Here is a 26,969-nt window from a genome sequence, read left to right as displayed (position 1 = left end):
TTTAATGCTGATATTTTTTCTAGGCAAAAGGAATCAATAATTCCACTTAGAATATGGCAATATGTAATTTACATTCTCCACTAGTCATAAGGAAAGACCACTTATATGTCTAGCCTCGAGTCTTGGTGAAAATAATATTCATAATTCGGAAGACTTGAAAAGAAACAGCAGAAATATAAAGACAGAAATTAAGTATGGTAAACAAGGGGAACGAAATTTCTGATTGTTTAAGGAGCTACAGTAAGAGTCCTGGCAATGAATAGGTTTCTTAGTCCAACACACGCCATGGGAATCATATTCTAATTTTACTTCTTGCCCAGTAATAATTTGAGGAAAAAAAAAACCAAACAACACAAATATACATGATCTGTACAAAGCAGGTCTCTCCTTAAAGTTTCTTCACTGCTAGCTATGTAATTTTTAGTGTGATAGGTGCATCTAGCCATGAGAAACTGCATGATATTCTGACATCCTTGAGAAACAGCATTGTCATCAAAACTTTTCATGGCCCAATTCTTTAAGTTTTCTCAGGTTCTAATAACTTTTATCCCAATCATTAAGGTATAAATTATGAAAAATTAGATTTTGTAGCACTCAGAAGGAGGGATGAAAGGTTACAGAAAATAGTTTTTTTTCTTCACTTCTATTCCTACTAGCAAAACCTTAGCAATATAAAAATCAAAATCTCCTTTTGCCCTATTCACAGGACATTGTCTTCACCTCCTAGCATAAAGAATTGCAACAACATTTTGAGGTACTTGATATTTGGATTAAAGCAAAGTTCCTCTATGGAGACTATTCATAACTACAAAGAAAGGCAACAAACACTAGTAATGCACTACCTATCTACTGTGGAACTGATCCTGAGCTGGAAAATTTCACCCATGACGTATTTTGTCAGCAGTATCGGTCAAACAATTCCCTAGCAAATTTCATGTCTTGGTATAGCAGAACTAGAGCCAAACTCTGCACCTGCAGTAACATGGCACAGCTATCAGACCAGGATACTGGGGTACAGAGCACAGACCTTACACACACCACACACCTTGTGATTTAAGGCAGAGATCGTAACAGCCAGTCAAACAAAACCAACACTGTCATCTACAGAGCTTGAAAGTTTTTCATTCCTCTGATGATAATGTTAGCAATTTACCCCTGCCTGGACTGTATTCTTAATGATTAAGATGGAGAGGAAAAAAAGCTTACATATGGCTTTAAAAGGCTTATACAAGGGGGAAAGAAGAAGAAAGAGCTCTTTAGAAGGAAATCCAGGCACTTGGGAAGCAGAATTTGTGCTGATAGCAGATTTGCCCTTTTAAACTAGTATACATTAAGCTCATTCCCCTTTTAAACAACTCTGCTTTTAATTACAACTCAGATTATGTGGAAAATGGATGACCTTTGAGGAGCTGGAAACTTTTACAAAATTTCTCCTTCTCCAACTGTCACACTAATCAAAGCTGAAAGGCTTAAGAGATAAACATCTTACTAATTCCTCCATTTCCAGATAGTCTTACAATGAAAAACAGGAAAGAGTCTAATGTAAAGGAACACAGTTAACAAAGGGTTACTGTAATATTAACTAGTAACTCCTAATATTAATTCTGTCAAGAATATTATATACACACTTAAAGAGACTTAAGCTTCTCTTAAATAATCTCATAATCATAAAGCTGTCATGGAACAGTGATACCAATATCCAATATCAATCATATGATTTCCCACATAAGTATGATCTGTCATTTCAGTACTTTGAGGTCAAGCTCCTAATCTTTCTTTACAGGAAAAGAGAAGATGCAGTAGCCTAAAGTAAATTAAATTACACCTCTAAGAGGTACTTGAACACGCATCTATTTCCCAGAGACTGGTTTATATTTGAGAACCCTGAAGCAACCTATCAACAGGAAGAGGCATCTCTCATATTGCTGTTAAATGGACAAATCACTTAAATATTATGTGTAAACATAGCAAATATTATGTGCATACAAAGCAAAGGACATGAACATCTCTCAGTTTTCACTCAGTCTGTTTGAAATTTTCTTTCTCCAATCACTGACAGAGACAGATAAGGAAAAAACTTTCTCCCCCTCTATTCTAAATTTTTCAGTGTGAATATTCTTTTGTTTTCCTCTCTCAATTCAATTCTCTTTGCTCTTACTCCTTTAGTTAACAGCTGAGATTAACCGTGGCTAAGAAAAGAATTTCCCCCATAGATTAAAGACTCCCTCCTCTCATACTTACTGCAGTTGCTACAACAAAAATATTTCAAAAATGAAAAAAATAGTCACTTTGAAATCTTGAGTCTCAATAAAAATGTGTGAAATGCTGCAGCAGTATCACAGAATCACAGAATCCCAAGGGTTGGAAGGGACCTCAAAAGATCATCTAATCCAACCCCCCTGCAAGAGCAGGGTAACCTAGAGTACATCACACAGGAACTTGTCCAGGCGGGCCTTGAATATCTCCAACACAGGAGACTCCACAACCCCCCTGGGCAACCTGTTCCAGTGCTCTGTCACTCTTACAGTAAAGAATTTCTTCCTATGTTAACGTGGAACCTCCTGTGCTCCAGTTTACACCCATTGCCCCTTGTCCTATCACTGGATATCACTGAAAAAAGCCTAGCTCCATCATCCTGACACCCACCCTTTACATATTTGTAAACACTGATGAGGTCACCCCTCAGTCTCCTCCAAGCTAAAGAGACCCAGCTCCCTCAGCCTCTCCTCATAAGGGAGGTGTTCCACTCCATCATCTTTGTGGCTCTGCGCTGGACTCTTTCAAGCAATTCCCTGTCCTTCTTGAACTGGGGTGCCCAGAACTGGACACAGTGTTCCAGATTTAGGAATACTGTTTGTAAACAGAGACACTGATCTTCATAGGGTCTTTCTCTGGTACTCATAAACATTCGTACAACTCTATAGCATAGCTGAAAGAGAAGGCACAACTTCTGAAGTGTGTTAAATATGGTGGTTTGGTTTAGTTTAGTTTTGGTCACGCTTTTTTAATATTTTGTCCTTTGCTTTTGAATTAAATTTGAATTACTGAATCAGGAAATAAGGCATACCATCAACTGAAATTTCAAGTTTCAGGTTTAACAATTCATAAGCTAAACCACTTAGAACCTTTTTGATAAAAGCAGTGATTTTGATCTTCTACTTTTATAACATTGTTCAAAAATAAGCTCAATGAACTAACCACTGTACATAAGCAAGCAAAATAACCGTTCTGCAACAACTTTTCAACTGGTGTTCATAAAAATGAGGTTTATAGCCAGCTACTCCATACAAAGGCACCTAAGTATTTTGTTATATAACTATCCATTTTGTCTAAAATTCTATATGGATATATCCAAACCATCTCTGCACACGACATTCAAATATCAAAATCAATAAAAGTGTAAGTACATACTGATTTTGTAGGCTTTGCTCAGAAACATGACAAATTTTCTTGTTTAATGCCCTGCTTTACTACAGCTATACTATTTCTATTATTATTACTTGTATATTCTCATTTGTTACATGTATCACTTGAGAACATTTTGCCATGTAGATACACCTTCAGTCTCCCCACAGGAAGCTATCACAAGCAATTGCTAAAGTATTGCAATTTGCTCTCCATCCCTACTTATACTACAAAAATGTTCACATAAACGTATGAGTTGTTGATAAGAATTTTGTAATCAGGACTCAATTACACAGATATCACTATTTTCAGCAAAATACTACCTGAATCAGTAGCTTGTATCACTCTTCAAAATACAACCCAAAGACACAAAACTCATCTGACAGAAAGTGATCAGTAAAAATTAGTACCCATTGGAATGACTGATGCCCTTGTGACAAGAACTTTTTGAGCAAATGACGAAAAATTGTAGGAAGATATTCAATTTTAATTTGGGGAGGAAAAGTAATTCCAAGCTTCCCTATGCTTATTAAAAATGAGATGGCAAGGATGACATGCTGTTTATCGCAAACTTAAGTTCTTCCTAACCTTTCCAAGTTAACTGAAAAACTTTTATATGAGACCAAAGGTTTAATTGTACACACGACAAACACACTTCCCTTTGATCTTAGCTCTGTAATTAGAATTAAAGAAAAATAAGATTAATATCTGGTCTCATCTGTTATTTCTTGCAGTCTAAAAAAAAGAGACTAATATTAATGTCTTAATCCTATATCTAACAATCAAAGGACTCTTACGCAGAAAAAATATCCACCACTTGCATATATATGCACAGAAAAAAACAAAACCTGCTCCTGCTGCAAACACATATTTGCCTTGCTGTTTTGCTTATAAATCTAAAACACATAATACCAGCTTTAAAATTCCAGTTATGAAGAAATTACCATACTGCCACTACCATTTTTAACATCAGTGAGTATATCCTTCTACTGCTTATGGTGCACATTCATCAACATTTTATTTTGTTGTTTTCCCCTTGAGAACCTCTCAGATTCCTTTGTTCCATCAGTTATCTAATAAAGCAATAGGAAAGTAATCACAAGACACAACAATATGAAAAACATGGTAGTAGAGCAATAAAAACAAATGGGAAAGTATATGAAAATGTAAAGTGCGTGATATTACTCCTTAAAAAGGGAAAGCAAATATTAAGCGCACTTTTTGCCTTTAATTAGACTATGTAAGCTAAAGAATTATTCACCAAAAAAATCCATTAACACTGACTTAATAACCATAAAATTTACTTATATGCAACAGGTCCTTTCTTTTTTGGCTTTTTTGTTGTTTATTTGGTCTTTTAAATACCAGCATAAGAACTACATATACCTCTACATACACTCAATCACCAAAATCCATCAAGAAATACAATGCCTACTGTGAATCAAACTGCAGTATCATATTGCATGCCTTCACACTAAGTCAGCAATACAGGAGCAGAAAGAGAAGAAAACTAATGGAAACAACCAAGAAACACATAGACTACAAATAAATTTCAGCATTATAAAACAACTGTAAGAATTGGGAATGCATAATACCATTGCACTGTACTCTGTATCACACATCTACCTGCCATTCAAGAGTTTCCAACATGTATTTTACAGTATTTTTCAAAAGCCTTATAACACACATCATTTTCAGTCCTAGGTCAGGGTTCTCCTTGGATTCACTGCAACTCATGAGAACTCTTCACATATAAACAGTACATCTGATGACTTTTTTTTTCCCCTGCAGATGGTGTTCTGTAACACCTAATATTACATGGTTTTGAGCACGCAACTTTCTGTACAAGCTTCTGAACTAAACAGTACATCATTTCCTATCAAAAAAAGTCTCAGTCGTGACAAACTGACTGTCCAGTTTCAAACATTTCAAAGCAAATCATTAGGCCTGATGAAAATAATTAACTTAATATTTTGACAGTCCAAATTGCGTTTTTCTAGTTTGTTTTTTGTTTTGTTTTTGGCTTTTTATTAATTAATAACACAGAGGAAACACACTGGATAAGGTTAAATTCCACCTAAGAAACAACTGTTTTCTACATATATTCAATTTAAAGTTACTTTAATCTTCTGCTGAAAAGATCAATTGTCCTACATAACCTGAAACATTCTTTTTATCAACACAAATCTCTCCCCGGGAATTAAAAAAACACACAAATCTAGTTCAGAACAGTTCAGAATAGCATCTTCAGAGTAGCAGCTCTAGCTGTAATAAAACCACAAAAACATTGGAATTTGGTTGCTAAAGGAAACCTGGTCCATAGTTCATGATATTCATATTACACTTCATATAGTAAGTGCTCCCCTAGGATATAAAAAAATTGAGGTCATGCCCTTGAGTTCTGTTGTACTTGACTAGTTACTGCTTATTCTTCAGGAAGTTACTGTGAGAGATTTAGAATAAAAACACATTTACAGAGAAACAAGTAGGTGTACAAATAACGCAAGTTTCTTAAAAAAAAACAACCCAAAAACTGTCTATGTGTGTATTCTAAAAATATTTAACTTTAAAAAGAGATAAGTCATGGACAAGGATGGGTAGGGTTTGTCCACAAAATATCAGAATTATCAGGCACAAAAACACACACTAAAAAGATGTGATATGTAGCTGAAGTTGCAGAAATTTAATTTAAGATGTCACTCAGTGTTGTGGTTTAAACAAATACAAACTTCCTCTCAGCATTTCTGTTGAACAAAAGTTTCAAAGCTGTCTCAAATACTATAAAGACTTTGGGTTTCCTGATATATATTCCTCTTGAATAAAGTTTAAAATACTGAAAAGAATAGTGTCTATTCAGGATAGTTATACCTGCAAATACCTAACTAGAAAATTAACCCACAGGTTTTGACACAACTGATCTGATATTTACTGACAGCAGTATTATTTACTTCTGCACAGCAGATCCCTCTACAAGTTCTATGTTCTAGATATTTACATACCATAGTAATGAGAAAATTAATCTTTCCAAAGTACTTGAAATTTTACTTTGTGAAGTGTCAAAGTATCTTGTATCAAAAAATACAATTGTTTTAGACAGCAAAAAAATACTACACACACACCAAGCCGTGCAGAAAAGCATTAGTCACTGCAGAATTAGGATAAACTTAAATCTGAATAAAACTGAATATTGGTGTTTGTTCCATTAAATTTAGTATCTCATTTCCCACGCAACCAACATTTATAGATAAAAATTGTTGGTTTTCAATAGAGTAACATCTGTTAAAAGAAGAAATGCAGATGTTTTTTTTAAAGCTATTAATAAGAAGCTGACCTTTAAAAAGTAGATTTAAAAAAGTGTTCTATGATTCCATGTAATCACATCATAATAGTAGTTTAATTGGACAGGTAGACCAATATCTCTCCCAACAAAACATAACAGCAGAGATTGTTTGGCCACCTCAGAATGCCTGCAAGTTTTGTTCCTTTCTGCTCCAAAATTAACAGTCTGAAATTTGTGTTTTGCTATTTAAGAAATTTATCAATCAAAGTACGAATAAGCCAACTGAACTGCCCAATTTTTGAGTATTAAAACAAATATAAGGTGTAGAATACTTCACTTTCCAAGTTATTTTTCCCTGAACATAATTTATTAAGTCATTACATGCTCCTGAGAGGTCTACTAATCATTAGTCAAAGTATGGGGTACACTTTTAATCTAAATTTAAAACACATGGGATTTTAGTCAACACAGAAAACTAAAGTTTTAAAGCTTTACACACCTTACTTTAAATGACAGTAGCACCCAAACCCTTTTCCAATAGCTAGCAGAACAAACAATAGAAGAACCTTTCTTTAAGGAGAAAATACCTTCTAAACTCAGGGGAAAGCAACAGAAACTTAAAATTACTAACAGGAAAACTAAAAATCTAATGCCTGGTAGCTTGTGCAATATTCCCTTTACTCCTGCTTCCAATTTCAGGTTTCCCAATCAAGATCTTACGGGAAGTGTTTAGCAAAGGAACAAAGCCCCTAATAACACTGTGGCGTGACTTCTCCAATAGAACATACAATGACTCACAAATATTCTCATACAAAATTTCCACTTGTAGGGAGCATCCTTACTTTTCTTTTCCCCATTAAATGCCACATATTTTAAACTAACTTACTTTTATTAAAAAGCTTTATAGAAAAAATATTTCATAGGAAATAACTTTCAAGCCCACCAATAATAGCATTATCCATATATAAAGCAAACAAACTCACTTAACTGAAACATAGCAAGTGATTTCAAAAGAAGCCTGCTTGCAAGGCTTATGTTAATCACAGCCCTAAGCTCTTTGCTGGATAGAGCACAGAGCACTCAGGACATGAGAAATTCAAATTCATTGTGCAGAAGTATATACTCAGTAGCAAGCAATTAATCATGGCTACCCTATTAGTAGAGTTCACTTTGGAAACCCATAGTGAGAAGCCCTCTAAGATTGATGTCAATCATAGCAATCAACGGCACTGGACTAAACATAGATCTTTATGTTTAAATGCTGTATTAACAGATCCGTCTCCTAGACCATCTCACTACTCATGCTTAAGGGTGCAAAACACTTATGTGCTTAAATATTAATGATCATTGTGAAAACTGAGACTTGGCACACAGTCTTACTTTTACCAGATTACTAAGAGATTTAGGTAAATAAGCTCGGTGTTTTTCTAGTGTAGTAAAAAACAGACCTCTAGAAATAAGCAAGGAACCTGGTATTTTGTAAAAGAATCTGATAAATTCCATTTCACCAAATAAGCACATATAGTAGGTTTTCAAGATAGGATAACTAGACATCAATAAAATAAGAAAACTGAGTACCCAGAAACTTTTGGATATATTATCACAAATTCTGCTGTTCTATTCTCACAAGAAATCATGAAACAATACTCATGCAACTGTAAAACAGTGATTATTCTTTTTTTTTAGAACCCTGTGAATTATTGTTAAGATTTCTCCTTAGTGATTTAATTGCTGTAAGAAATGAAACAGAGAAAAACAACATAATTTGAACATGAAAATTAAGGAGAGAAACAGTAAATCAAACAACAACATGCAATAAATCATTCATACATGTGTTACATTTTTTTTAACTTTAAAGAAAGATTATTGGGGTGGATAATACTATTTTATATTTAACATTAAAAAAGTTCAGAGTATTCTCTTGTTCCGTAAGACTTGACATATTTTCTCAAACTATTCTTAGAAAAATAATACATAGTGTTAGAAGACAATTTTAGGATTCTCCCCATCCTGGAAATCTAGTTGGCAGCAGACATACCAGCCAGTCATTACAAGTAACTGCTCATAACAGCTCAAGCCAAAAACCACTCAAAGAGGCAATGCACAGCTAGATTACAGTATTGGTCCTCAAATAATTTTATGCAGTTGAAGTGAAACTCTTAACCTGTTCTCAATCACTTATAACTGGATCATTTCTCAAACCCTTTCCCCACTGAGCAACCTACAGTCTTGGACATTTTCCCTGCAAAAATCGCCCAGGTTTGTAATAGAAATTAGGGTCATTGTACCGCATAACTTAATCAGGTTAGGAAAGCTAAAGCCAGGAGAGAATTACAGCTGCTCAGGGACATTAAAGGCAAGAAAAAGTTTCTATAGGTACACTGGAGATGAGAGGAAGATAAGGGAAAATTTGGGCCATCTCCAGAAGGAAACAGCAGATCATGTCACCCAGGACATTGAGAAGGCTGAGGTACTCAATGACATTTTTTCCTCAACCTTCAAAAGCAAGAGTTTCAGTGGCACTGCCTGAGTCACAGAAGACAAAGTCAGGGACTGGGACAATGAAGAACCAGCTGCTGTAGAAGATGAGGTTTTAAACCACCTAAGGAACCTGAAGGTTCACAAGTCCATGGGACGTGATGAGATGCATCTGCAGGTCCTGAGGGAACTGGTGGATGATATTTTCAAGCCACTGGAAGTTGGGCTTGTTCAGCCTGGAGAAAAGAAGGCTCAGAGGACACCTTCAGAAAGTCTTCCAGTACCTGAAGGGGACCTACAAGGGCATGTAGCTATAGGACAAGGGGAAACATATTTCACCTGCAAGAAGGTAGATTTAATTTAAATATTAGGAAAGGGTCCTTCACAGTGAGAGTGGCAAGGCATTAGAGCAGGCTGCCCAGAGAATCTGTGGCCCCACTCAAGCAAGCACACCAATCCTACAAATTCGATAGGTGGACCCCTTGGTGGATAAACAACTGGCTGGATGGCAACACACAAAGAGTTGTGCTCAATGACCACCTGAAGACCAGTAACAAGTGGTGTCCTTCAGGGATCGGTGTTGGGACCAGTCTTGTTCAACTTCTTTGTCGGTGACATGGACAAGGGGATTGAGGGCACCCTCAGCAAGTTTGTCGATGACACCAAGCAGTGTGGTTCGTTTGATACCCTAGAGGGAAGGAATGCCATCCAGAGGGACCTTGACACACTTGTGAGGTGGGCTGATGCCAACCTCATGAAGTTTAACCATGCCAAGTGCAAGGTCCTCCACCTGGGTGGGAACAATCCCAGGCACAGCTACAGGTTGAACAGAGAAGAGATTCAGAGCAGTCCTGCCGAGAAGGACTTGGGGGTGTTGTTCGATGAGAAAATGAACATGAGCTGGCTTCAGTGTGTGCTCGCACATCCCAGAAGGCCAACCGTATCCTGGGATGCATCAAAAGGAGCCTGACCAACAGGTAGAAGGAGGTGATCCTGCCCCTCTACTCTACTCTCGTGAGACCTCACTTGGAGTATTGTTTTCAGTTCTGGTGTCCTCAACATAAAAAGGACATGGTGCTGTTAGAACAAGTCCAGAAGAGGACCACAGGGATGATCGGGGCCTGAAGCACCTCCCATATGAAGACAGGCTGAGAAAGCTGGGGCTGTTCAACCTGGGGAAGAGAAGGCTGCGTGGAGACATCATAGCAGCCTTCCAGTACCTGAAGGGAGGCTATAGGGATGATGGGGAGGGACTTTTCATTAGGGACTGTAGTGACAGGACAAGAGGTAATGGGTTAAAACTTAAACAGGGGAAGTTTAGATTGGTTTTAAGGAGGAAGTTCTTTACTGTAAGGGTGGTGAGGCACTAGAATAGCTTGCCCAGGGAAGTTGTGAATGTTCCATGGTGTTCAAGGCCAGGATGGACAGAGCCTTGGGTAACACAGTTTAGTGACAGGTGTCCATGCTCGTAGCAGGGCTTTCAAACTAGGTATCTTAAGGTCCTTTCCAACCCTAACTATTCTATGACTCTATGATTCTAAATCCTTCTTTAAGAAACTTAAACTTGCAATATGCAAGAAGGAAGACTTTAGGTTCATACAGTGTACCATCAGAATGTGGCCTATAAGCAGAAAAAGGCTCCACTAGTCAGAGAAAAATATTTCCACTCTGAATTCTCTCATTCAAAGTTTAATTCTGAAATGGAATGATAAAATTATTTTCAAAATTCATGGTATAAGCACTGATAAGATCTGGAATTCTGATCTGAATTGATATCTAGGTTTTATCAAATTAGATAAGAAGTTCTATTTCTGATACAACTAAACTGAGCAGCTTTCTACTAATCTACATTCAAAGACAGCGGGGAGTTACACATTTACTAACACTACCACTCAAAGCTTCCGATGGCTGGTGCTGTTGACATTCAATTCCAGAGTTTATAATCTCATGCATTGTACCAATTAAAACAGAAGAGACCTTGAATATCTAGACTGAGGCTGAAAGAGTGCTCTGTTCTTTTCTAGTTCCTTCACACCACATACGTAAAAATAATTTAAGCCAGAACAAAGAACACATAAAAATCACTGGTTGTCATCTGGAGCCTCTGAGCAAGGACACTGCTACTGAAATGCTTATGTGAATGACCAAAGATTTGAACCTGGTGTAAAGGCTGCATAGAAAGGGACATTTATCAGCAAGACCAGTAGATTGTTTGTATGGAGATTTCTTTGATACATGCTGCAAATTCCTGTAGTTGACAAAATGGCCATACAATTCTGACTTTCATTTTATCATTCTCTTGTTTCCAATTTTCTGGTAAATCTATAAAAGGGAAGTGCCAGAAAATGTTTTGATTTTAAAGAAAATATTTAAATCTCTGTGCTGCATAGGTAGAAGAGGGAAGTAAAGAACAGTTTGATTTGATTTCTGAATAAAGATGAGGAAAAATACATATGTTGGAAACATCAAGTGACCCAATAATGTTGTAAGAACATAAAGCTTAGGAAAGTGTAACAGAACTTCAGAACTCTGAAGACAAGCAAAGTAAGCAGGATATACCATAATGAGAAGAGTAAATAAACTACAGACTTCAAAAAAGTTAATTTGAGTTATACTATGGTATCTTAAGCCAGATTTTTATTTGCTCCAGATCCCCCATTTATCAGCACACAGTTTCCTTATGTGAGATTCTGATACAGAAAGAAATATCATATACTTGTAAAATCAAGATAAAGCACTGCCTACAGATTTATGCCTTACTTTGGATATCTAAGAATCACTATACTAGATGATACATCTACTCCAGCATCAGATCCCAGGGAGAAAAAAAAAATCCAGTTTTAAATAAAAGAAACAAATATTAGGTAAAATACATCCCAATGCCCAGTTTTGCCATAAACTCTTACCATATCCTACAGAATCAAGCCATGCAGCAGATGCTTTAATACCTCTCATAAAATATATTATTCAGCTTTAGTTTTTAATAGTATTATCTATATAAATGGCCTTTGTGATACAGGATGAAAATCTTATCTCGTAATACCGTAATATTGTCTTGCTATGCTCTCTACAGCTTTTTTATGCTGGTCTGATTTTCTTTTTCCTAATTTAATAATTGCCACCCTCCCATTTAATTGAATCTCTGTTTCTCAAGTGCAACATGGATTCGGCTACAGGGTAAAGCAGAGTGCATCATACAATATGCTATTTATTGTAGAAGCATGGCATGTAAAGCAGCATAGAGGCACCTACCTACAACTCCATGAAGAAATGTAGCAAATGAATCACAGACTATAAATATGCAAACGGAAACCCTCTCAGAAGAATTAACCAAAATGTAGTATTTTTTATTCAGGTCAATGAAACTGAAAGACTGTTTTCTACCCTCACCTCAAAGAAAGGCAGGGGTGGAAGCAGTATAAAAAACAAGTAACAACTTACACAGGAAAATATTTCATTTTGAAAGAGAAATTAAATCCCCAATCAAATCCAGTAGCTTAAGGGGAAAAACGTTTTCATTGTTCTCCAAGAAGTAGCAACAAATTAAGAATTCCCTTATATATAACGAAATAAAAAAGAAAAAAGGGGGAAAAACCCCAACCACACAACAATCTTAACATGTATTCTACTTTAAATCACTAGATAGGATTTTCTAATGAAAAGAAGTTATCATTGTATGGATGACTTGGTTTGCTCTCCAGTTCAAGCTTGCTTTCTTTCCATTTTTCACAGAAGCAAAACACATACAGAAGTCTGTTCTGTAGATCTAATGTTCAAATCATGATTTTAAATAAGTAGACTGGCATAATTAAATATTTACTCCATACCTCATAAACACCAGTGAACATATTCTCAGTAACCTCGATTAGACAAGGAAAGAGTCCACGCAAACTGGATTGAGATCCCATCTACTACAACATTATTCTGGTGAAATCCTCAATGAAGGTTTGATAAAGAGGTGGTGGAAAAGAATTTCACTTCCTGCATAACTCCTTAAAAATACACTATTTGAAAGAACTCCTAGAACATTTCAGGCACTACAGGGTTAGCTGACAACACATCACTGAGGTTTTTCAAATTATATGATAGTAATTAATTCAGCAGTATGAAGATTTTTTTCCTCTTTCCCTTTTTCCTTCTTTTTTCCTTTATTCAAGCACTTCTCTTGATAAATGCCAACATAAAATGGTAAATCACAATATCTTTTGTTTCATCCCTATGCTTGATTACTCTTGGCAGGTTTTTTGGTCTAATGAGCAAGCTGTTTGGCTAAAGCCACCTAAGTTAAGCAACTGAAAAATTCAGTTGTCAAATCTGGAGAGCTTGATTTTCAAGCTTTTGTTTATCGCAGTATAAGTAAATTATGAAGATTGATATATTTTAAATCACTTGCATAAATAATGTGCATAATTTTACAGCTACAGAAATTTCAGCTTCAACTAGAACATTTATTCAATAAAATATTTTCTGATAAAACCAAGCAACAGTACAATCTCTGTATGTGGGAATTCCACATTTGCAAATTACTTTTACCTGCATTAGATTAAATATTTTAGAGCAGAACTATCTACTGAAAACAGTATTATGCAGATAATAATAAAATTTACTATTTATTATTCTAATTAAAGTTTAACATTAACTTGCAACATTTTAAGGAAAAGGCTTCATAGCATTCATGCTGCTGAATAGTCCAGCTATACATAAAGTAGGGTGGAAAGTCACAGTCCAACTCTTCATAAAAAAAAATTCAAAAGATTCCCTTACTTTCAAATCAAAGGAATAACAGGTTGACAAGAAAAATTTTAAAAAAGAAAAAAGAAATCTGAACTATGTAGGATACTATCCCATTTTACAATCAGATGAGCACTGTATTATTCCAACTTCAGGTTTGCTTCACAGAATAATTTTGCAAATTGTATCAAAACATTTTTATATCTTCTCCTAGCTTTTTGGGGGAAACGGGAATTCAACACATTTTCTTGAAAATCACTAATTGTCTGCAGTCATACTTGTCTTATTCTTATGTAATACTTAAAGGGAGGTAAAAAAATAGGTATTTTTTCCAACCGATAAACCGAACTACAGTAAACAACTGCCCACATATGAGACAGGAATTCAGAATTATTTTATCCTGTACACCATAAACATTGTTAAACCCACGTCTCACTCAGTATATACCCCAAAATGATCTGCAACCAATGGGATATCAAAATCTGACGGTAAGACATAATCTGCAGACATCATGAGGTTGAACGTGTGAAATACTTGTAAGACTCTGTAAGGCGTTGCAATGCTCCCCAGCATGAGGGATAGATGGAGTAAAATCTCTTTAAATTGTTTTAAATAGTTGAGATATCAGCCTGTGCACGAATGTGTACATGCACTCAGACATACATGTGGCATGCATTCCTAATTATAAAAAACACAAAAGCTCAACTTTTCAATGTCCTGAACATCAAATACTAACATTAGCACTTAAAAATCTTCTACGAAAAAATGTTACTTACTCGTGTTCAACTTAAAGAAGCTACGCAACAATTCAAATCTAGAAAACTTGAGGGAAAAAGAGGAAAAGTGAGTTTCATGTGCCCTATAAAACTACATCACTTTTACGCAGTAAGGAAAGGGGTGGGAGGGGACGTAAGTGTAAACGTTCAGTGTACGTAAAAAGTAAGCAAAGACAGAAAGGTGTGGCAGCTGTTGTCCAAATCAGGTACTGAGGTCCCTGAGGATTAAGGCTGTGTAGAATTGTTTATAAATACTCATTCAGTCCTGCTGAAGAGTACTGAAATGTTTTGAGGTTTTATACATCTGTGTTAGTTTAATCTCTAGTACAAAACTACATACTTAAGTTTACTTCTGCATATCCCTCTTTCTCCATCTTTATGAGACTAGACACACAGATCTTGGAACAAAATCCCACGATTCATCAGCATGTCACACTTCACTTAGCTCAGGTGTTACAGTAACTCCAGTGAAATTTGGGCCATACATCCCTGTATTGATTGAGAGGATATTTTATTTTGAGGAGCCCATGAATCACAAGTGGAACCAACTGCCTATTTTCCTAACATAACCAATTCTTCTTCTTACTATTGTAAAAAACAAACAAAACAAATCTGTCCATTCATGCCCCAACTATAAGAGTTCACCAAAACGGGACCTTGCAACTGCCAAACGAGAATTCCGAATAAAGTTAGATACAGATGACTTTAAAATATACATGGATTAAAAACTAAACATCTCAACAGCTTAGAAGCAAAACGCTGTATTTATTAAGATTTAGAAAAACAGATATGCACTTAAGTGCGCTTTATTCTCGTTCAGGTAAGAAAAATTGCACACTACTTGCCATAAACTGCACTCTTTGCTGGCTTTGGAATATATGAATCTACTGAGCTCTTCAGGTCCATGCTTTTCAATTCTGGTTGTTGGAAACAAGACTGCCTAACTAATCCTTAGTACGTTTTAAAACCTACACTCCAGAGTAAGATAAAAAATATATATCTCAGTGAATATATTAATGGAAAATCAGAAGCCATTTCTCCATCTTCCTTAGGCTGTGAATTGGTTTCTACTCCAATATCATTTGGGATATTTTTTGCACAAAAGTAATCAGTAACTACTACTGACAATATGCTTAAAAAATGCTATGAAGGTGGCAAAATGAAATTCCTTTTAAACAGCAAAGAAAGGTGAACCAAGCACCAGCCATTGTCATACTTGGGCCAAAGAAGAAAGCACTCCCAGATTACTTTGAATTTAAATAGTATTCTTCCTTGTTCTGCTTAGAACATAAATTTGTTGCTTAGAACATAGGGGAATATTGAAGCTAGTTAAGTCCCTCACACTGCAGACCCCAGAGATCAAAACCTTTACCGTAATCAGTGCAAGCAGCACCCAGTACAGCCTCCTGAAATGCCTTTGCCCAAATAGAACTTTTGGGTTTAATACAATCTGTCACAGTAAATGTTAATGAGCCACTATACATAGGCAAGCATATCATCAAATCCAATGTTGTATTTTGGCCCTAAACTTGATTAATACAAAGAGTTCTCTGTTTTATACGGGTGTCTTAAATCTGACCAAACTGGTGGACTAGTTTGCAAGTCCAGAGAAGGGCCACAAAGATCATCAGAGGGCTGGAGCACCTCCCCCGTTAATACAGAGCTGTGCTTGTTCAGCCTAGAGAAGAGAAGGCTCCTGGAAGACCTTACAACAGCTTTCAGTAACTAAAGGGGGCCTACCAGAAAACTGGAAAGGGACTTCATACAAGGACACATAGTGACAGGACAAGGGGTTTACCTTTCAGCTGAAAGACAGCAGATTGAGATTAGATATTAAGAAGTTCTTTAACTGTGAGGGTGAGGAGGCACTGGAACATATTGCACAAAGAAGCTGTGGATGCCTCATCCTTGGAAGCTTTCAAGGTCAGGCTGGAGTAACCTGATCTAGTGGAAGGTGGCAAGGGTGTTGGAACTTTTAAGATCCCTTCCTACACAAACCATTCTATGGTTCTGTGATTCTTACTTTTCTGCAAAAGGCTGGAAGGGCACTTTACACAGTGGATTCCTGAAATTGCTGCTTTATACACCAACTCACTGATTCTGCTTTTAAGAATCATTGTTCCAGTTTTCTGCTGAAGTGACACTTCAGTCATCAACACAACCACCTCCAAATCCTTAAAAATACCTGCATCGATAAATATATACCCCACAGCCTTCATATTAATAACTTGCCTTTACTTTAGCAGTTAAAACACAGGTCATTTTCCACACTCCTTGGTATATACTTCTGAGGAAGTTCTGTACTTCTTATTGCTATGCTACACAGATTTAATAACTGAAGTGAATTTGGCATCAGTGGAAGCTCAAAAATGTCAAAGGAGCTTGTATTCAGCTGTATGTGGGCCCCAGTGTAAGTGCACTACATAAAATTATTTGATGACTTGCAGACCTTTTTAGAGATGCTGAACAAGCTACAAACTGAGTGCCTCCTTTGAGCCAATCATTACACATCACTTGAAAAAGTAAAACAGTTCATAAGAATTTTCTGAAGAAATGTGTCAAGCACTGGATAGCCTTTAATAACAACATATTGAAACAATACTCTCTAGAAGTGGCAAAACACCAAAAAGTTTGGATGATTTACATCTTTTAAACACATTCTTTTAGAGTGTTCTCTTGAAGCAGTCACTTGTGAGACAACACTAGAGCAGTGAAATAGCATCCTCATTGTAATGTGAAAGGTTTGTCATGGGTTTGAATTTCACGCCGGCTGTTTCCTGTCCAAGACTGCTACCTGACACTGCACCACCTTTCTTAGGTAAATGTCCTTAAGTAAATGTTCAGCAGTAGCAGTCATTTTTCTCCTTCTTAGTAGCTTGTGCAGTGCTGTGGTTTTGACTTTCAGCCTGGGAACAGCACTGATAACACAGATGTTTTCAGTTCTTGCTAAGCAATGCTTAGTCTGACCAAGGACTTTCTGAGTCTCATGCTCTGCCAGGGAGGAGGGGAAGCCAGGAGGAAGCAGAGACAGGACACCTGACCCAAACTAGCCAAAGAGGTATTCCATACCACAGCACGTCATGCCCACTATATAAACTGGGGGCAGTTACCCAGAAAGGCTAGACCACTGCTCAGGTCGGGCTGGGTATCAGTCAGTGGGTGGTGAGCAGTTGTATTCTCTTCCCTTGTTATTCCCCTTATCATTATTATAATTGGTGGTAGCAGTAGTGGTCCGTGTTATACCCTAGTTACTGGACTGTTCTTATCTCAACCTGGGGGGGGAAGCGAGCGATCGGCTACATGGTTCTGGATTGCCACTGGGCTTAAACCATGACAGTAAATCATTAATTCCTACAATAGATTTTGCTACTCTAATCTATCAGTGTGGAATGAGGTGAAATTGGAAAGCAAAAGTGAAAAATCATTAAAAAAAGAAAAAAAAGAAAAAATTTTCAAATAACTAAAGAATATCCACCCTTGGTAAGAATACTCAGTGAAGCTTTGATCACTGATATTACTAGCCACAGACTTCTCTTACAGAAATTAAACTTAAAAAAATTAAAATTACAAGAACTTTTCATAAAACCTAATTTGTTACCATTTACAACCATTGCCTTGATAATTATTATTTCTAAGGCAAAAAAGACATTTTTAAAACTCAGCATTGTCAAACTGAGACTTAACACCAGATACAGAAAACACACCATTTCATCTCTGGTTACTAACACACTGAAGTATGTCAGATTAAGACAAATATACAATAGGAAAAATACTACTGCAAAATTAATATTGATTTTTAATAAGGACCACATTAGAAAAATATCCACAAAGAAAAAGTGAACCTATTTTACTAACAAGTACTTTTCAGGTACTGATAGGAAAAAGACAGCAATATTTTAGTTAAAATAAGTTTCCTTTTGCTTGAAAACTTAGGAGTTACTCTAAGGCGAGGTACAAAAAAAAAATCAGCTGTTCAAAGATTTCCTTTATTTCGTTCAGCATATCAGAGGGATGGACCAGCATTGAAGGGGAAGGACAAACGACAACACACACAACTATATGAACTTCAGTGCCTATTTAAAGCAGTTATGCTTGAAAACTGGCTAACATTTGCAAACATATTAAGCAGAGTTACTATTCCTTCTTTCTGCAGCTAGTTCCTTCAAATGCTTCGATGATTATGAAGTAATAGAGATGAAGGAGACACCAAAAAGAATTGATGGTGTAAGTCTGAAAACATATTGTAATTACGCTCATATTCCATTGTTTTCTATGTTCAGCTTCCCCTCATAATATACCTCTTGCTCCAGACTTCTTTCCTTTCTGATTGCAAAGCAGCCTATGCTGTTTCTGTTACTGTTACCATCTATTAGTGTATTACAAAGCTATTTATACTACACTGTAATAAGCACAGATGGCTAGAGTCAATTCCAATAAGATTTAATGATAAGACAAGAGAAGACTGTGTATCCATATCCCCTAAACAACCTACAGCAAATAAAATAGAGATTATTCTTCGGAGAAAGGAGATAAAGATAAGACGAAACAATGTTATCAGCTTTACTTTAGATTATGAGGGCAATCTAAGGAAAAGCACATTACAGTTTACTTAACTCCTAAACGTTAGCTATATAAAGAGCTTCCAAGCTAACGCCTTCTAAGAGACAGTTAAAGAGTTCAGTGTTAGCAATAGTTTGAGATTAGCAGACTCTGGCTCTGCAGACAAAAAATACATACCATTAGAAATACGCAGCACAACCAGACCAGAGGAATGTAACAATGTGAAAGAAAAATGAAATCCATACTCGAGAACAAACTAAAAGCAAATATAAAAATCAGAAGCCTTTTTCTATAATACAGAAAGAAAATAAAAAAATAAGAAAAATTGAGATTTTCATTACTCCTTCCCATTATAATTTGACATGCTCAGTTTATAAGTACTGAACAATTAAACAGCTTCTTAAATTTCCTTAATTAAAATTAATGCAAATTCCTAATATTTTCCTCTATTTCACAGTTTAAAAATCAGTTCTTTACTCTCCATTAGTTTAATTTCACAGGTAGGAATTAGAGGTGTAAGTACAAAATACTCATTCTAGGATGACTTCTAGGGTGACATATAGGAGTCAGATCTCCCCAGGTTTCAATTTTTTTCCTCCTTCAGCATATAAACAAAACTAAGACCATACAAAATGAGTAATGAAAAAAGAGAAAGATTGATACCACTTTAGAATAACCGATAACAAGTTTCAAGCAACAAACTGGCATGCAGCAAATAGATTCAATGACCTCATTAAGAAACTAACCTATTAGCAAGTTCTTGATTTAACTTAGGCCCAGAACATGACAAAGAATTTAATCTTTCCTGTTCTGCAATTCCATTTTTTCCTGATGTCCTAATCATGATTTTCTATCAAAACATATATACATAGCAAAACAGCTGCCCTACCCATTAGTAAGGAAAGAGGTAGTTTTACTTGCCCTAAAACATAAAAAGTACAGGACAAATAAGCCTACTGGACCTGTTTTCACAGTTATCAACTTAAGATTAGTGAGGAGAGACTGATGAGTGTTCTTAAATACCAACTTCTTCCAAAGTACATTCACGATCCTCCATAAACTACGAGGAATTCTAGCACAATGCAATAGACTTGTTGAACGCAAGTCCTTCTCCTGTTCAAATAAGGTTATCAGTATTCCACTCTGGAAACATGAAAACCTTCCAAATACATGATGATTTTGCAAAACTAAGTGCAAAAAACTTGTGATGAATCCTTTCTAAACCAGCCTTTTGCTTTCTTATCTGTACAAGAATGAAGCTGTGTGGATGTACAGTTGGGCAGAGATGCCCTGCTCACAATAGTAAAGAAACACCAGGTGTATAGCTGGTGGGGAGCTTAACTGGGAGTCTGCGGGGACAGAGTGTTTCTTGGGAAGCCTCAAACCTCTAAACAGATAAAATAATCATTAACACTGACAATTGCTGAATTAGTATGGAGACCTAGTATTTGATTCAACTCCTTCCCAAACAGAAAGGTTTAGATTTCAACTAATGTCGAAAAAACATGTTCTTTAAATATGCTTCAGAAGACTCATCTGGGAGGCCAACATGAGCTGCCCAGACTTGCCAAATTTTAGAAGGTAATATATTGCCTTCATGGTCAATGTGAGAACGCTTCATACAGGGGCAGAGTAAAAGGTAGTATTACCAGCACAAACTTCCCCTTCATAGTTAATAGTTTATAAGGTCTGTTACTTAATTTTTTATTTCTACTTTCTTTACCTTTAATGACTGTATTAGTATGGTAGGATGATAGTAACGCTACGGTACGGTGCAAAGTGATCCCACTGATCAACTGACCATAATATTTTGTAACAATACTATGTCATAGCTGAGTTGTGAGGTCTATTTACATACTAAAATATCTTCCACTACAAAGTCCTGATGCACCTTAAAGTTGCAAATACAGGAAGTGCTTAAATTCTGATCTCTTTGAAATGAAAAAGTAAAAATCACTAACAAGCAAGTTAGATTATAAATAACTCTCATTAAGCGGCATGTAAAATTTGCCATATAAAATACATTATACAGTCCTTTTAATGAATACAAATGAACAGGACTCTATTTCCAAATATACATTTTTTAAAGAATAGTGTTACAGATGACAAATCCATTGTGTTTTGTTCTAGAATTAAAAAAAAAACATTATTTGGAATCAAGTAATAAAGAATAAAAAATTAACGCTATATTTTGGGTTTCTCCACAGATTTACAGCATTATGACTAATGAAGTCTTCATACATAAGATTTAGGAGGTACTAAGCAGAAGAGTATAAATATAATGCCATTACCCAACAACATTTTTAAAAGGGATAATATTCATTTTAGTAAAACTCAGATTCATATCTATTTTTACCAAATGTCTGATGCAACCACTTAGACCACCACTAGACCACCAGCACAAAGCTCTATAAATAAAATAAAATATGAATGAAGAAGATTCTCATAATTTAGTATCTACTGAAGAACCTCAATTCCCAAGCATGAAAGTAAATAAAGGATATGTGCACATGGGCTAGGACACAGAATCATAGAATAGTCAGGGTTGAAAAGGACCTTAAGATCATCTAGTTCCAACCCCCCCTGCCATGGGCAGGGACACCTCACACTAAACCATGTCACCCAAGGCTCTGTCCAACCTGGCCTTGAACACCACTAGGGCTAGAGCATTCACAACTTCCCTGGGCATGACACCACTGCTGAAGCAGACTAAGCAGGCTGCTTGAAGGACCTTAATAAACACATCAGCTCTGAGACTTAGTTTAGTGACAGACATGAGCTGCAGCTACTCACCAACTACACTGCAGCAGCACTAAGACTGGGTTAAAAATACTTCCTCCTCAGTTACTGTAGGCAAAAAGTATACATATTCTTGTGTATAACCCAAAATGTTTGGCTCACATAAAGTTGAGGTAGTTGATATTTGACATATGAAAAATATAATTTCCCTTCCCTCCACCTTTAAGGCAGAAAGTCTCCTATTTCTTAATAAAGAGCTCATTCTCAATTTTTGCACAAGAAAAAGATGTGAACAGATAACTTCTAACATACACCCAGCTTCTCACTGCTCTGCATGAAGGAACAGTTCTTCCCTACACTTGTTTCATTATTTTCAACAGATTTGTCAGAATGATCAAGATCTTTCAAGAGAATTGAAGAAATAGTTACAGTTTTGCCTGTACAAAGTACTGAAAAGATCCTAGTTAATACTATCATGCTAATAAAAACCTTTCCAGGCAAATCTGACATTTTAGAGGATATTAAGACAGCTAGGTTTGGGTTTTCTGGGTTTGCTTGGGAGGGGAAGAGTTGGGGAGTAAGTTTTTTTCAGGGGGGGCGGTTTTGTTTGTTTTTAATAGAAGATCATAGCTTGGTTTATTAGGTTTTGTAAGGGTTCATTTCTGAATGACTATGTTCTTTCTCACTGTGATCTAAAACTCTAAGAAACTGAACCAATGAGCCAGAAGTCAGGGTCATTATCTTCCACATTAATCGGTCCTGTCAGTTAAGTCTTAAGTTAAGCCGCTAAATACTTCTTTTCACACTAGATTTCCATCTCACCCTAGGAGTAGGATATTTAAAGGCCAGAAAGATACACTGCTCTCTGATCAGAGAAGTAAATTACAAACACGAGCCTTGCATACCTTTATTTTGATCTAACTCTGCAAGTCTGTTATTCCTACATATGTTTAAAATGCAGTTGTGCTGTTCCTTTAACAGGAGGCAACACGTGAATCACTAATTAAATTGCTAATCAGCTTCAAAACCAACAAATTAGTCGTACAAGTAAATTTACCAATTATATAAAACTGAAGAATGTTAATAGAACTTCTCCACCACGTTATACTTAAGGATGGTAATTGAGTGCTTCTTACAAGTAAGATACTTTTCTAATGTGTTTCTGTGCAGGTAGATTAACTCATAATTTTAAATATCTTTTTTTATTATTTATATAATTATACCTTGTGAATTACTGAAAACCATCTATGCTTTAAAAGCAAAGTCTTATGAGGCATTAGGACCATCCAGCAAATATTCCAGATGAACTACCAATCAATAGAATATAAGTACTCTACCCAAGAAATAAAAGAATATCCCTCACTGAAGTACCAGCATTAGAAAACTTCAAACAGCGTAAAAATAAATATGCCACTGTATTTGCAAATTGCCTCAGAAGAACCAGTATGCAGTACTTCCTCTATGCAGTCACTCTTAAAATCCTTGCGGACACCTACTTGTCACAGAATAAATTATCTGGCTAATATCCAGTATTACAGTGTATGTCATTGGGCACCCAGGAGACAGGCATTAAAGAGCACTTAGCTCCTTCAGCCTTGCAGGGTAGTCCTTACATAAATGACTTTGCCCCCCCCCCCCAATTACAAAACATAACTGATGTACTTATTTGTGAGTTTTCTACCAGCAGCGTTTCATCCTAAAACATTTATACAGCACAGAGTATTTTTTTTTCTAAAATCACAGATCCCAAAGTACAGCACACTAAACAGGTTGTTAGGGTTGGGGTTTTTTGTTGGTTTTTTTTCTTTTTTTTTTTACACAAACATAATTTCTTAAGATATTTAAACGAAAATAAAGTATCTGAACACTGATCTCAGTGTTCTCAAGCACCAAAGCTATGCTCATTAATAAAACTACTGGGGAAGCAAGTTCTCCCACAACTCTAACAATAGCTCTTCTTTCCTAGTTACTTAACATAAATAGACAAGTTTGCATCCCACATGCAATATATACAGAAAGCTAGAAAATACATGCATCACAAGCATGCTACAGCTCTCAGAATAATAAGAGACTTCTTGGAGACATTTACTTCAGTTCGCTATAGCAAACCACAGCCATCAACAAGCTGTAGCACAAGAAACCTGTTGACTCTGAAGTTGCAAACTAAATCAGTGCTTTACACCAACACAAATCCAGTAAGCAACAAGGTAAAGCTAACCAACAAATTATTTTGCAAGCTTGGAATTTAGGGCTTTTTTGATGTGACACCAAAGAAAGCCGGATACTGGTAACTCAAGGAAAACTCCTTTCATTGAAAGAAACCTGAAAGACTTGTGAAAATTGACTGGGCTTTACTGAACTTGCAACAGAGGACGAATAGAGCGCAAAAGCGAAGCACTCTGGAGGACGAGGGCCACCTTTCAGTAGCAGGTTTCGTAACTGACGAGGATTCGGGTCAGACTGGGTCTGGCGTTCACTCACTCAGTGCATGGCGCTCCGGACGCACCATTCATTTATACGACTTACTGCCTTACCTAGCAGGATTCCCTGCCACGACCCGCGCTCCGACCACCCCACAGGCCCCCGTCCCCCAGCCCGCCCTCCCGGCACTCCAACAGCGGCCAGGTGAGGCCGGGCAGCCCCGCCCGGAGCACTTTCCAGGTGCTCGGGTCTCTGCCCTTCCATGCCCAGCGGCCACGGGGCAAGCCCCTATTCCCCCCGCCACACTCGGCTTCAGCAGGGCGCAGGGCCGGCAGAGGGGGCAGGGGTGTCCCCATCGCAGTCCTTCCCACAGCCACCGCGGATAGGAAAACGAGGAGGAGGAAGAACAAACGCAACTGCCCCCCACACACACACCCCCGCCGCCTTTTAACGACTGGCAACCCGCAGGGCATGAAACAGCTCCCATTCCCCGGCTCACTGGGCCCCAGAGGTGCTGGCTGGGCGCGGGGCACACCGGGCGGTCCTCGCCGCGCAGCGGCGGCAGCGCACCGGGAACTGCCCGGTGGGACCTCCCTCGTCCTGCCGAGGCGCCGCGGGGAATTAACATAAGAACATGAAACCCAGGGACATGGGGGGAAGTTGAGGTGCACCCCCGACCTGGCTGCCCGAGGGATGCCCTCAGAGAACGGAACCCGCCTGCCGCCACAGGAGTGGGCGGGCGCGGCTGATGGCCGGCAGGGTTGCAAGGGGCGAACTTACGTCTCGGAATTTGTTCCACTGCCCGACCTCCTTGTCGTACTGCGAGATGGTCGTGAGCCATTGTTTATCGTCCAGAAAATTGCCGCTATCCGGTCTGCCCCCAGCCGCCGCCGCCAGCGCCGGGCTGCACCAGGCTGCTGCACACACGCACACCAAGGCTACTACCTTGAGCATCTGGGCGAGAGGAGACACGAGGACGGTGGTTACCCTCACCACAGCTGAACCCCTGCGGAGGGACCGGGACAGTCGCCCGCAGCAGACCCCTTCGCCCACCTTGAAGGGGACAAGGGCAGCGAAAGGAGGGGTAGAGGAAGGGGTGGCCGCCCAGCCCGTCACCTTGCTGCCAGCCCCGCACCCGCGCTCCTCGAAGCGGCCGGAAAGGCGGCCCGGCTCCCTCCGCACACGCGCCACCGTCTGCAGCCCCGCGCCTCGCGCTCCGCCCGCCCCTCGGCCCGCCCCGCTCCGCCCCCGTGCCGCTCCGCGCGCGCCACCGCCGGGGACGCGGCGCCCGGGGCTAACGGCGTGCGCGAGGGGCCGTGCGCTGAGGTGAGCGCTGCGGGCAGAGGAGAGCAGAGCCGAGGCGAGGCACGGCCGCTGCCCCTCCGCCGGGAACGGCCGCGGGACTGGCCGCCGCCGTCGCTCCCATCATGGTCCCGGTAGGAGCCGCGCTGTGCCGCCCGCACCCTCAGGATGGGGTGCGAGTGTCTCGTACCCCAGGTTAAGCCTGCGGGAGTCCGAGGCCGGTACAACCGCTCAGAACTCCCCGTGATTTCGAGATAAAACTTGATGTACCTTAGGGGAAGGGAGACGCACAAGCTCTCGCGTCGTCACAGGGTGCTGATTTAGGTACATCCTGGCATTGTAATGCTGCCTGTGTTACTACTCCCTTTTGTAGGGATCATGCACTCCGTTCCCCCCTTCCTGGCTTTTTGTCTTTTAAAATGCAGCTGTATATTAACTCAGAGCCCTCAGTGACATCCGGTTTCTTTCTCAAATTAGTTAAACTTAATTTAGAAATGAGCAAGGTGCAGAAACAGTTCAATTACCTTTCTGGCACAGCTGACTCAATATTTAATTTGAAATTCCATCTGCTATCCTGTTGACCTAAATCATCTCATTTTGTAATGTACACTTTATTCCCTAGTCTTGAGTGACATTTAGGTTTGTACTGGCTGCATGTCACAAAGTTTTGATAGCAAGGGACTGCAGGGCTGCCCCAGGTGCTAATTCCTGCCAGGTCCGAAGGCGAGCAAGGCTGGTGGTGCCTCTGTGAAAGCATAGCTAATAAAGGGCAGAAAATGCTGTGTGGAGAGAGGAGATGGGAACAAGAACAAGAAATGAAGGAACACCAAGGTCAGAGAGAGAAAGAGGAGGTGGAGGAGATGGCCCATGGCAAATCACTGCAGCCCTTGGAAGACCCACACAAATGGATGTACCCAAAGGACTTGTGGTGATCACACACGGGAGAACATTTTCCTAAATGGCTGCAGCTCATGGAGAAGCCATGCCAAAGCAGAGCAAACCAAAAGAAGGAATAAGCAGTGAATTAAAAATGTTACATACTGACTGTACACCTCCACCTCCCCCAGTTCCCCCTGTGCTGTTCAGGAAAAAGAGTCTGGAATGATGTGGAGCCTGGGAAAGTGGGAAGAAAAGGTGTTGGTTTAGTATGTGTCTTCTTATTTCCCGCTACCCAAATTAGCAATTACATTTTTAACTAGCAATAAACTAATCTTCTCTAAGTCAAGTCTGTTTTGTTTCCAAGAGTAACTGTTAGGCAATATCCCTGATTTTATCTT

General features: G+C 38.3%; 1 protein-coding gene across 2 annotated transcripts in view; it reads right to left on the bottom strand.

Annotated features, from left to right (window-relative positions):
- Window positions 1-25,609, bottom strand: part of SPOCK3 (SPARC (osteonectin), cwcv and kazal like domains proteoglycan 3) — a 179,945-nt gene extending 154,336 nt beyond the window's left edge. The window contains exons 1-2 of one of the 2 annotated variants that reach the window (XM_034064685.1): window positions 25,507-25,609; window positions 25,171-25,344 (exon numbers count right to left, since the gene is read on the bottom strand). In XM_034064685.1, coding sequence (XP_033920576.1) covers window positions 25,171-25,344 — 174 coding nt within the window. In that variant the 5' untranslated portion in view covers window positions 25,507-25,609. The other variant, XM_034064686.1, reaches the window with a different exon arrangement.
- Window positions 25,610-26,969: the final 1,360 nt, after the last annotated feature.

This window comes from Melopsittacus undulatus, chromosome 7 (genome assembly GCF_012275295.1).
Source record: "Melopsittacus undulatus isolate bMelUnd1 chromosome 7, bMelUnd1.mat.Z, whole genome shotgun sequence".
In the NCBI taxonomy this organism is placed as follows: domain Eukaryota; kingdom Metazoa; phylum Chordata; class Aves; order Psittaciformes; family Psittaculidae; genus Melopsittacus; species Melopsittacus undulatus.
The sequence above is the reverse complement of the archived record's forward strand: the minus strand, read 5'-3'. Positions and strand labels throughout refer to the sequence as shown.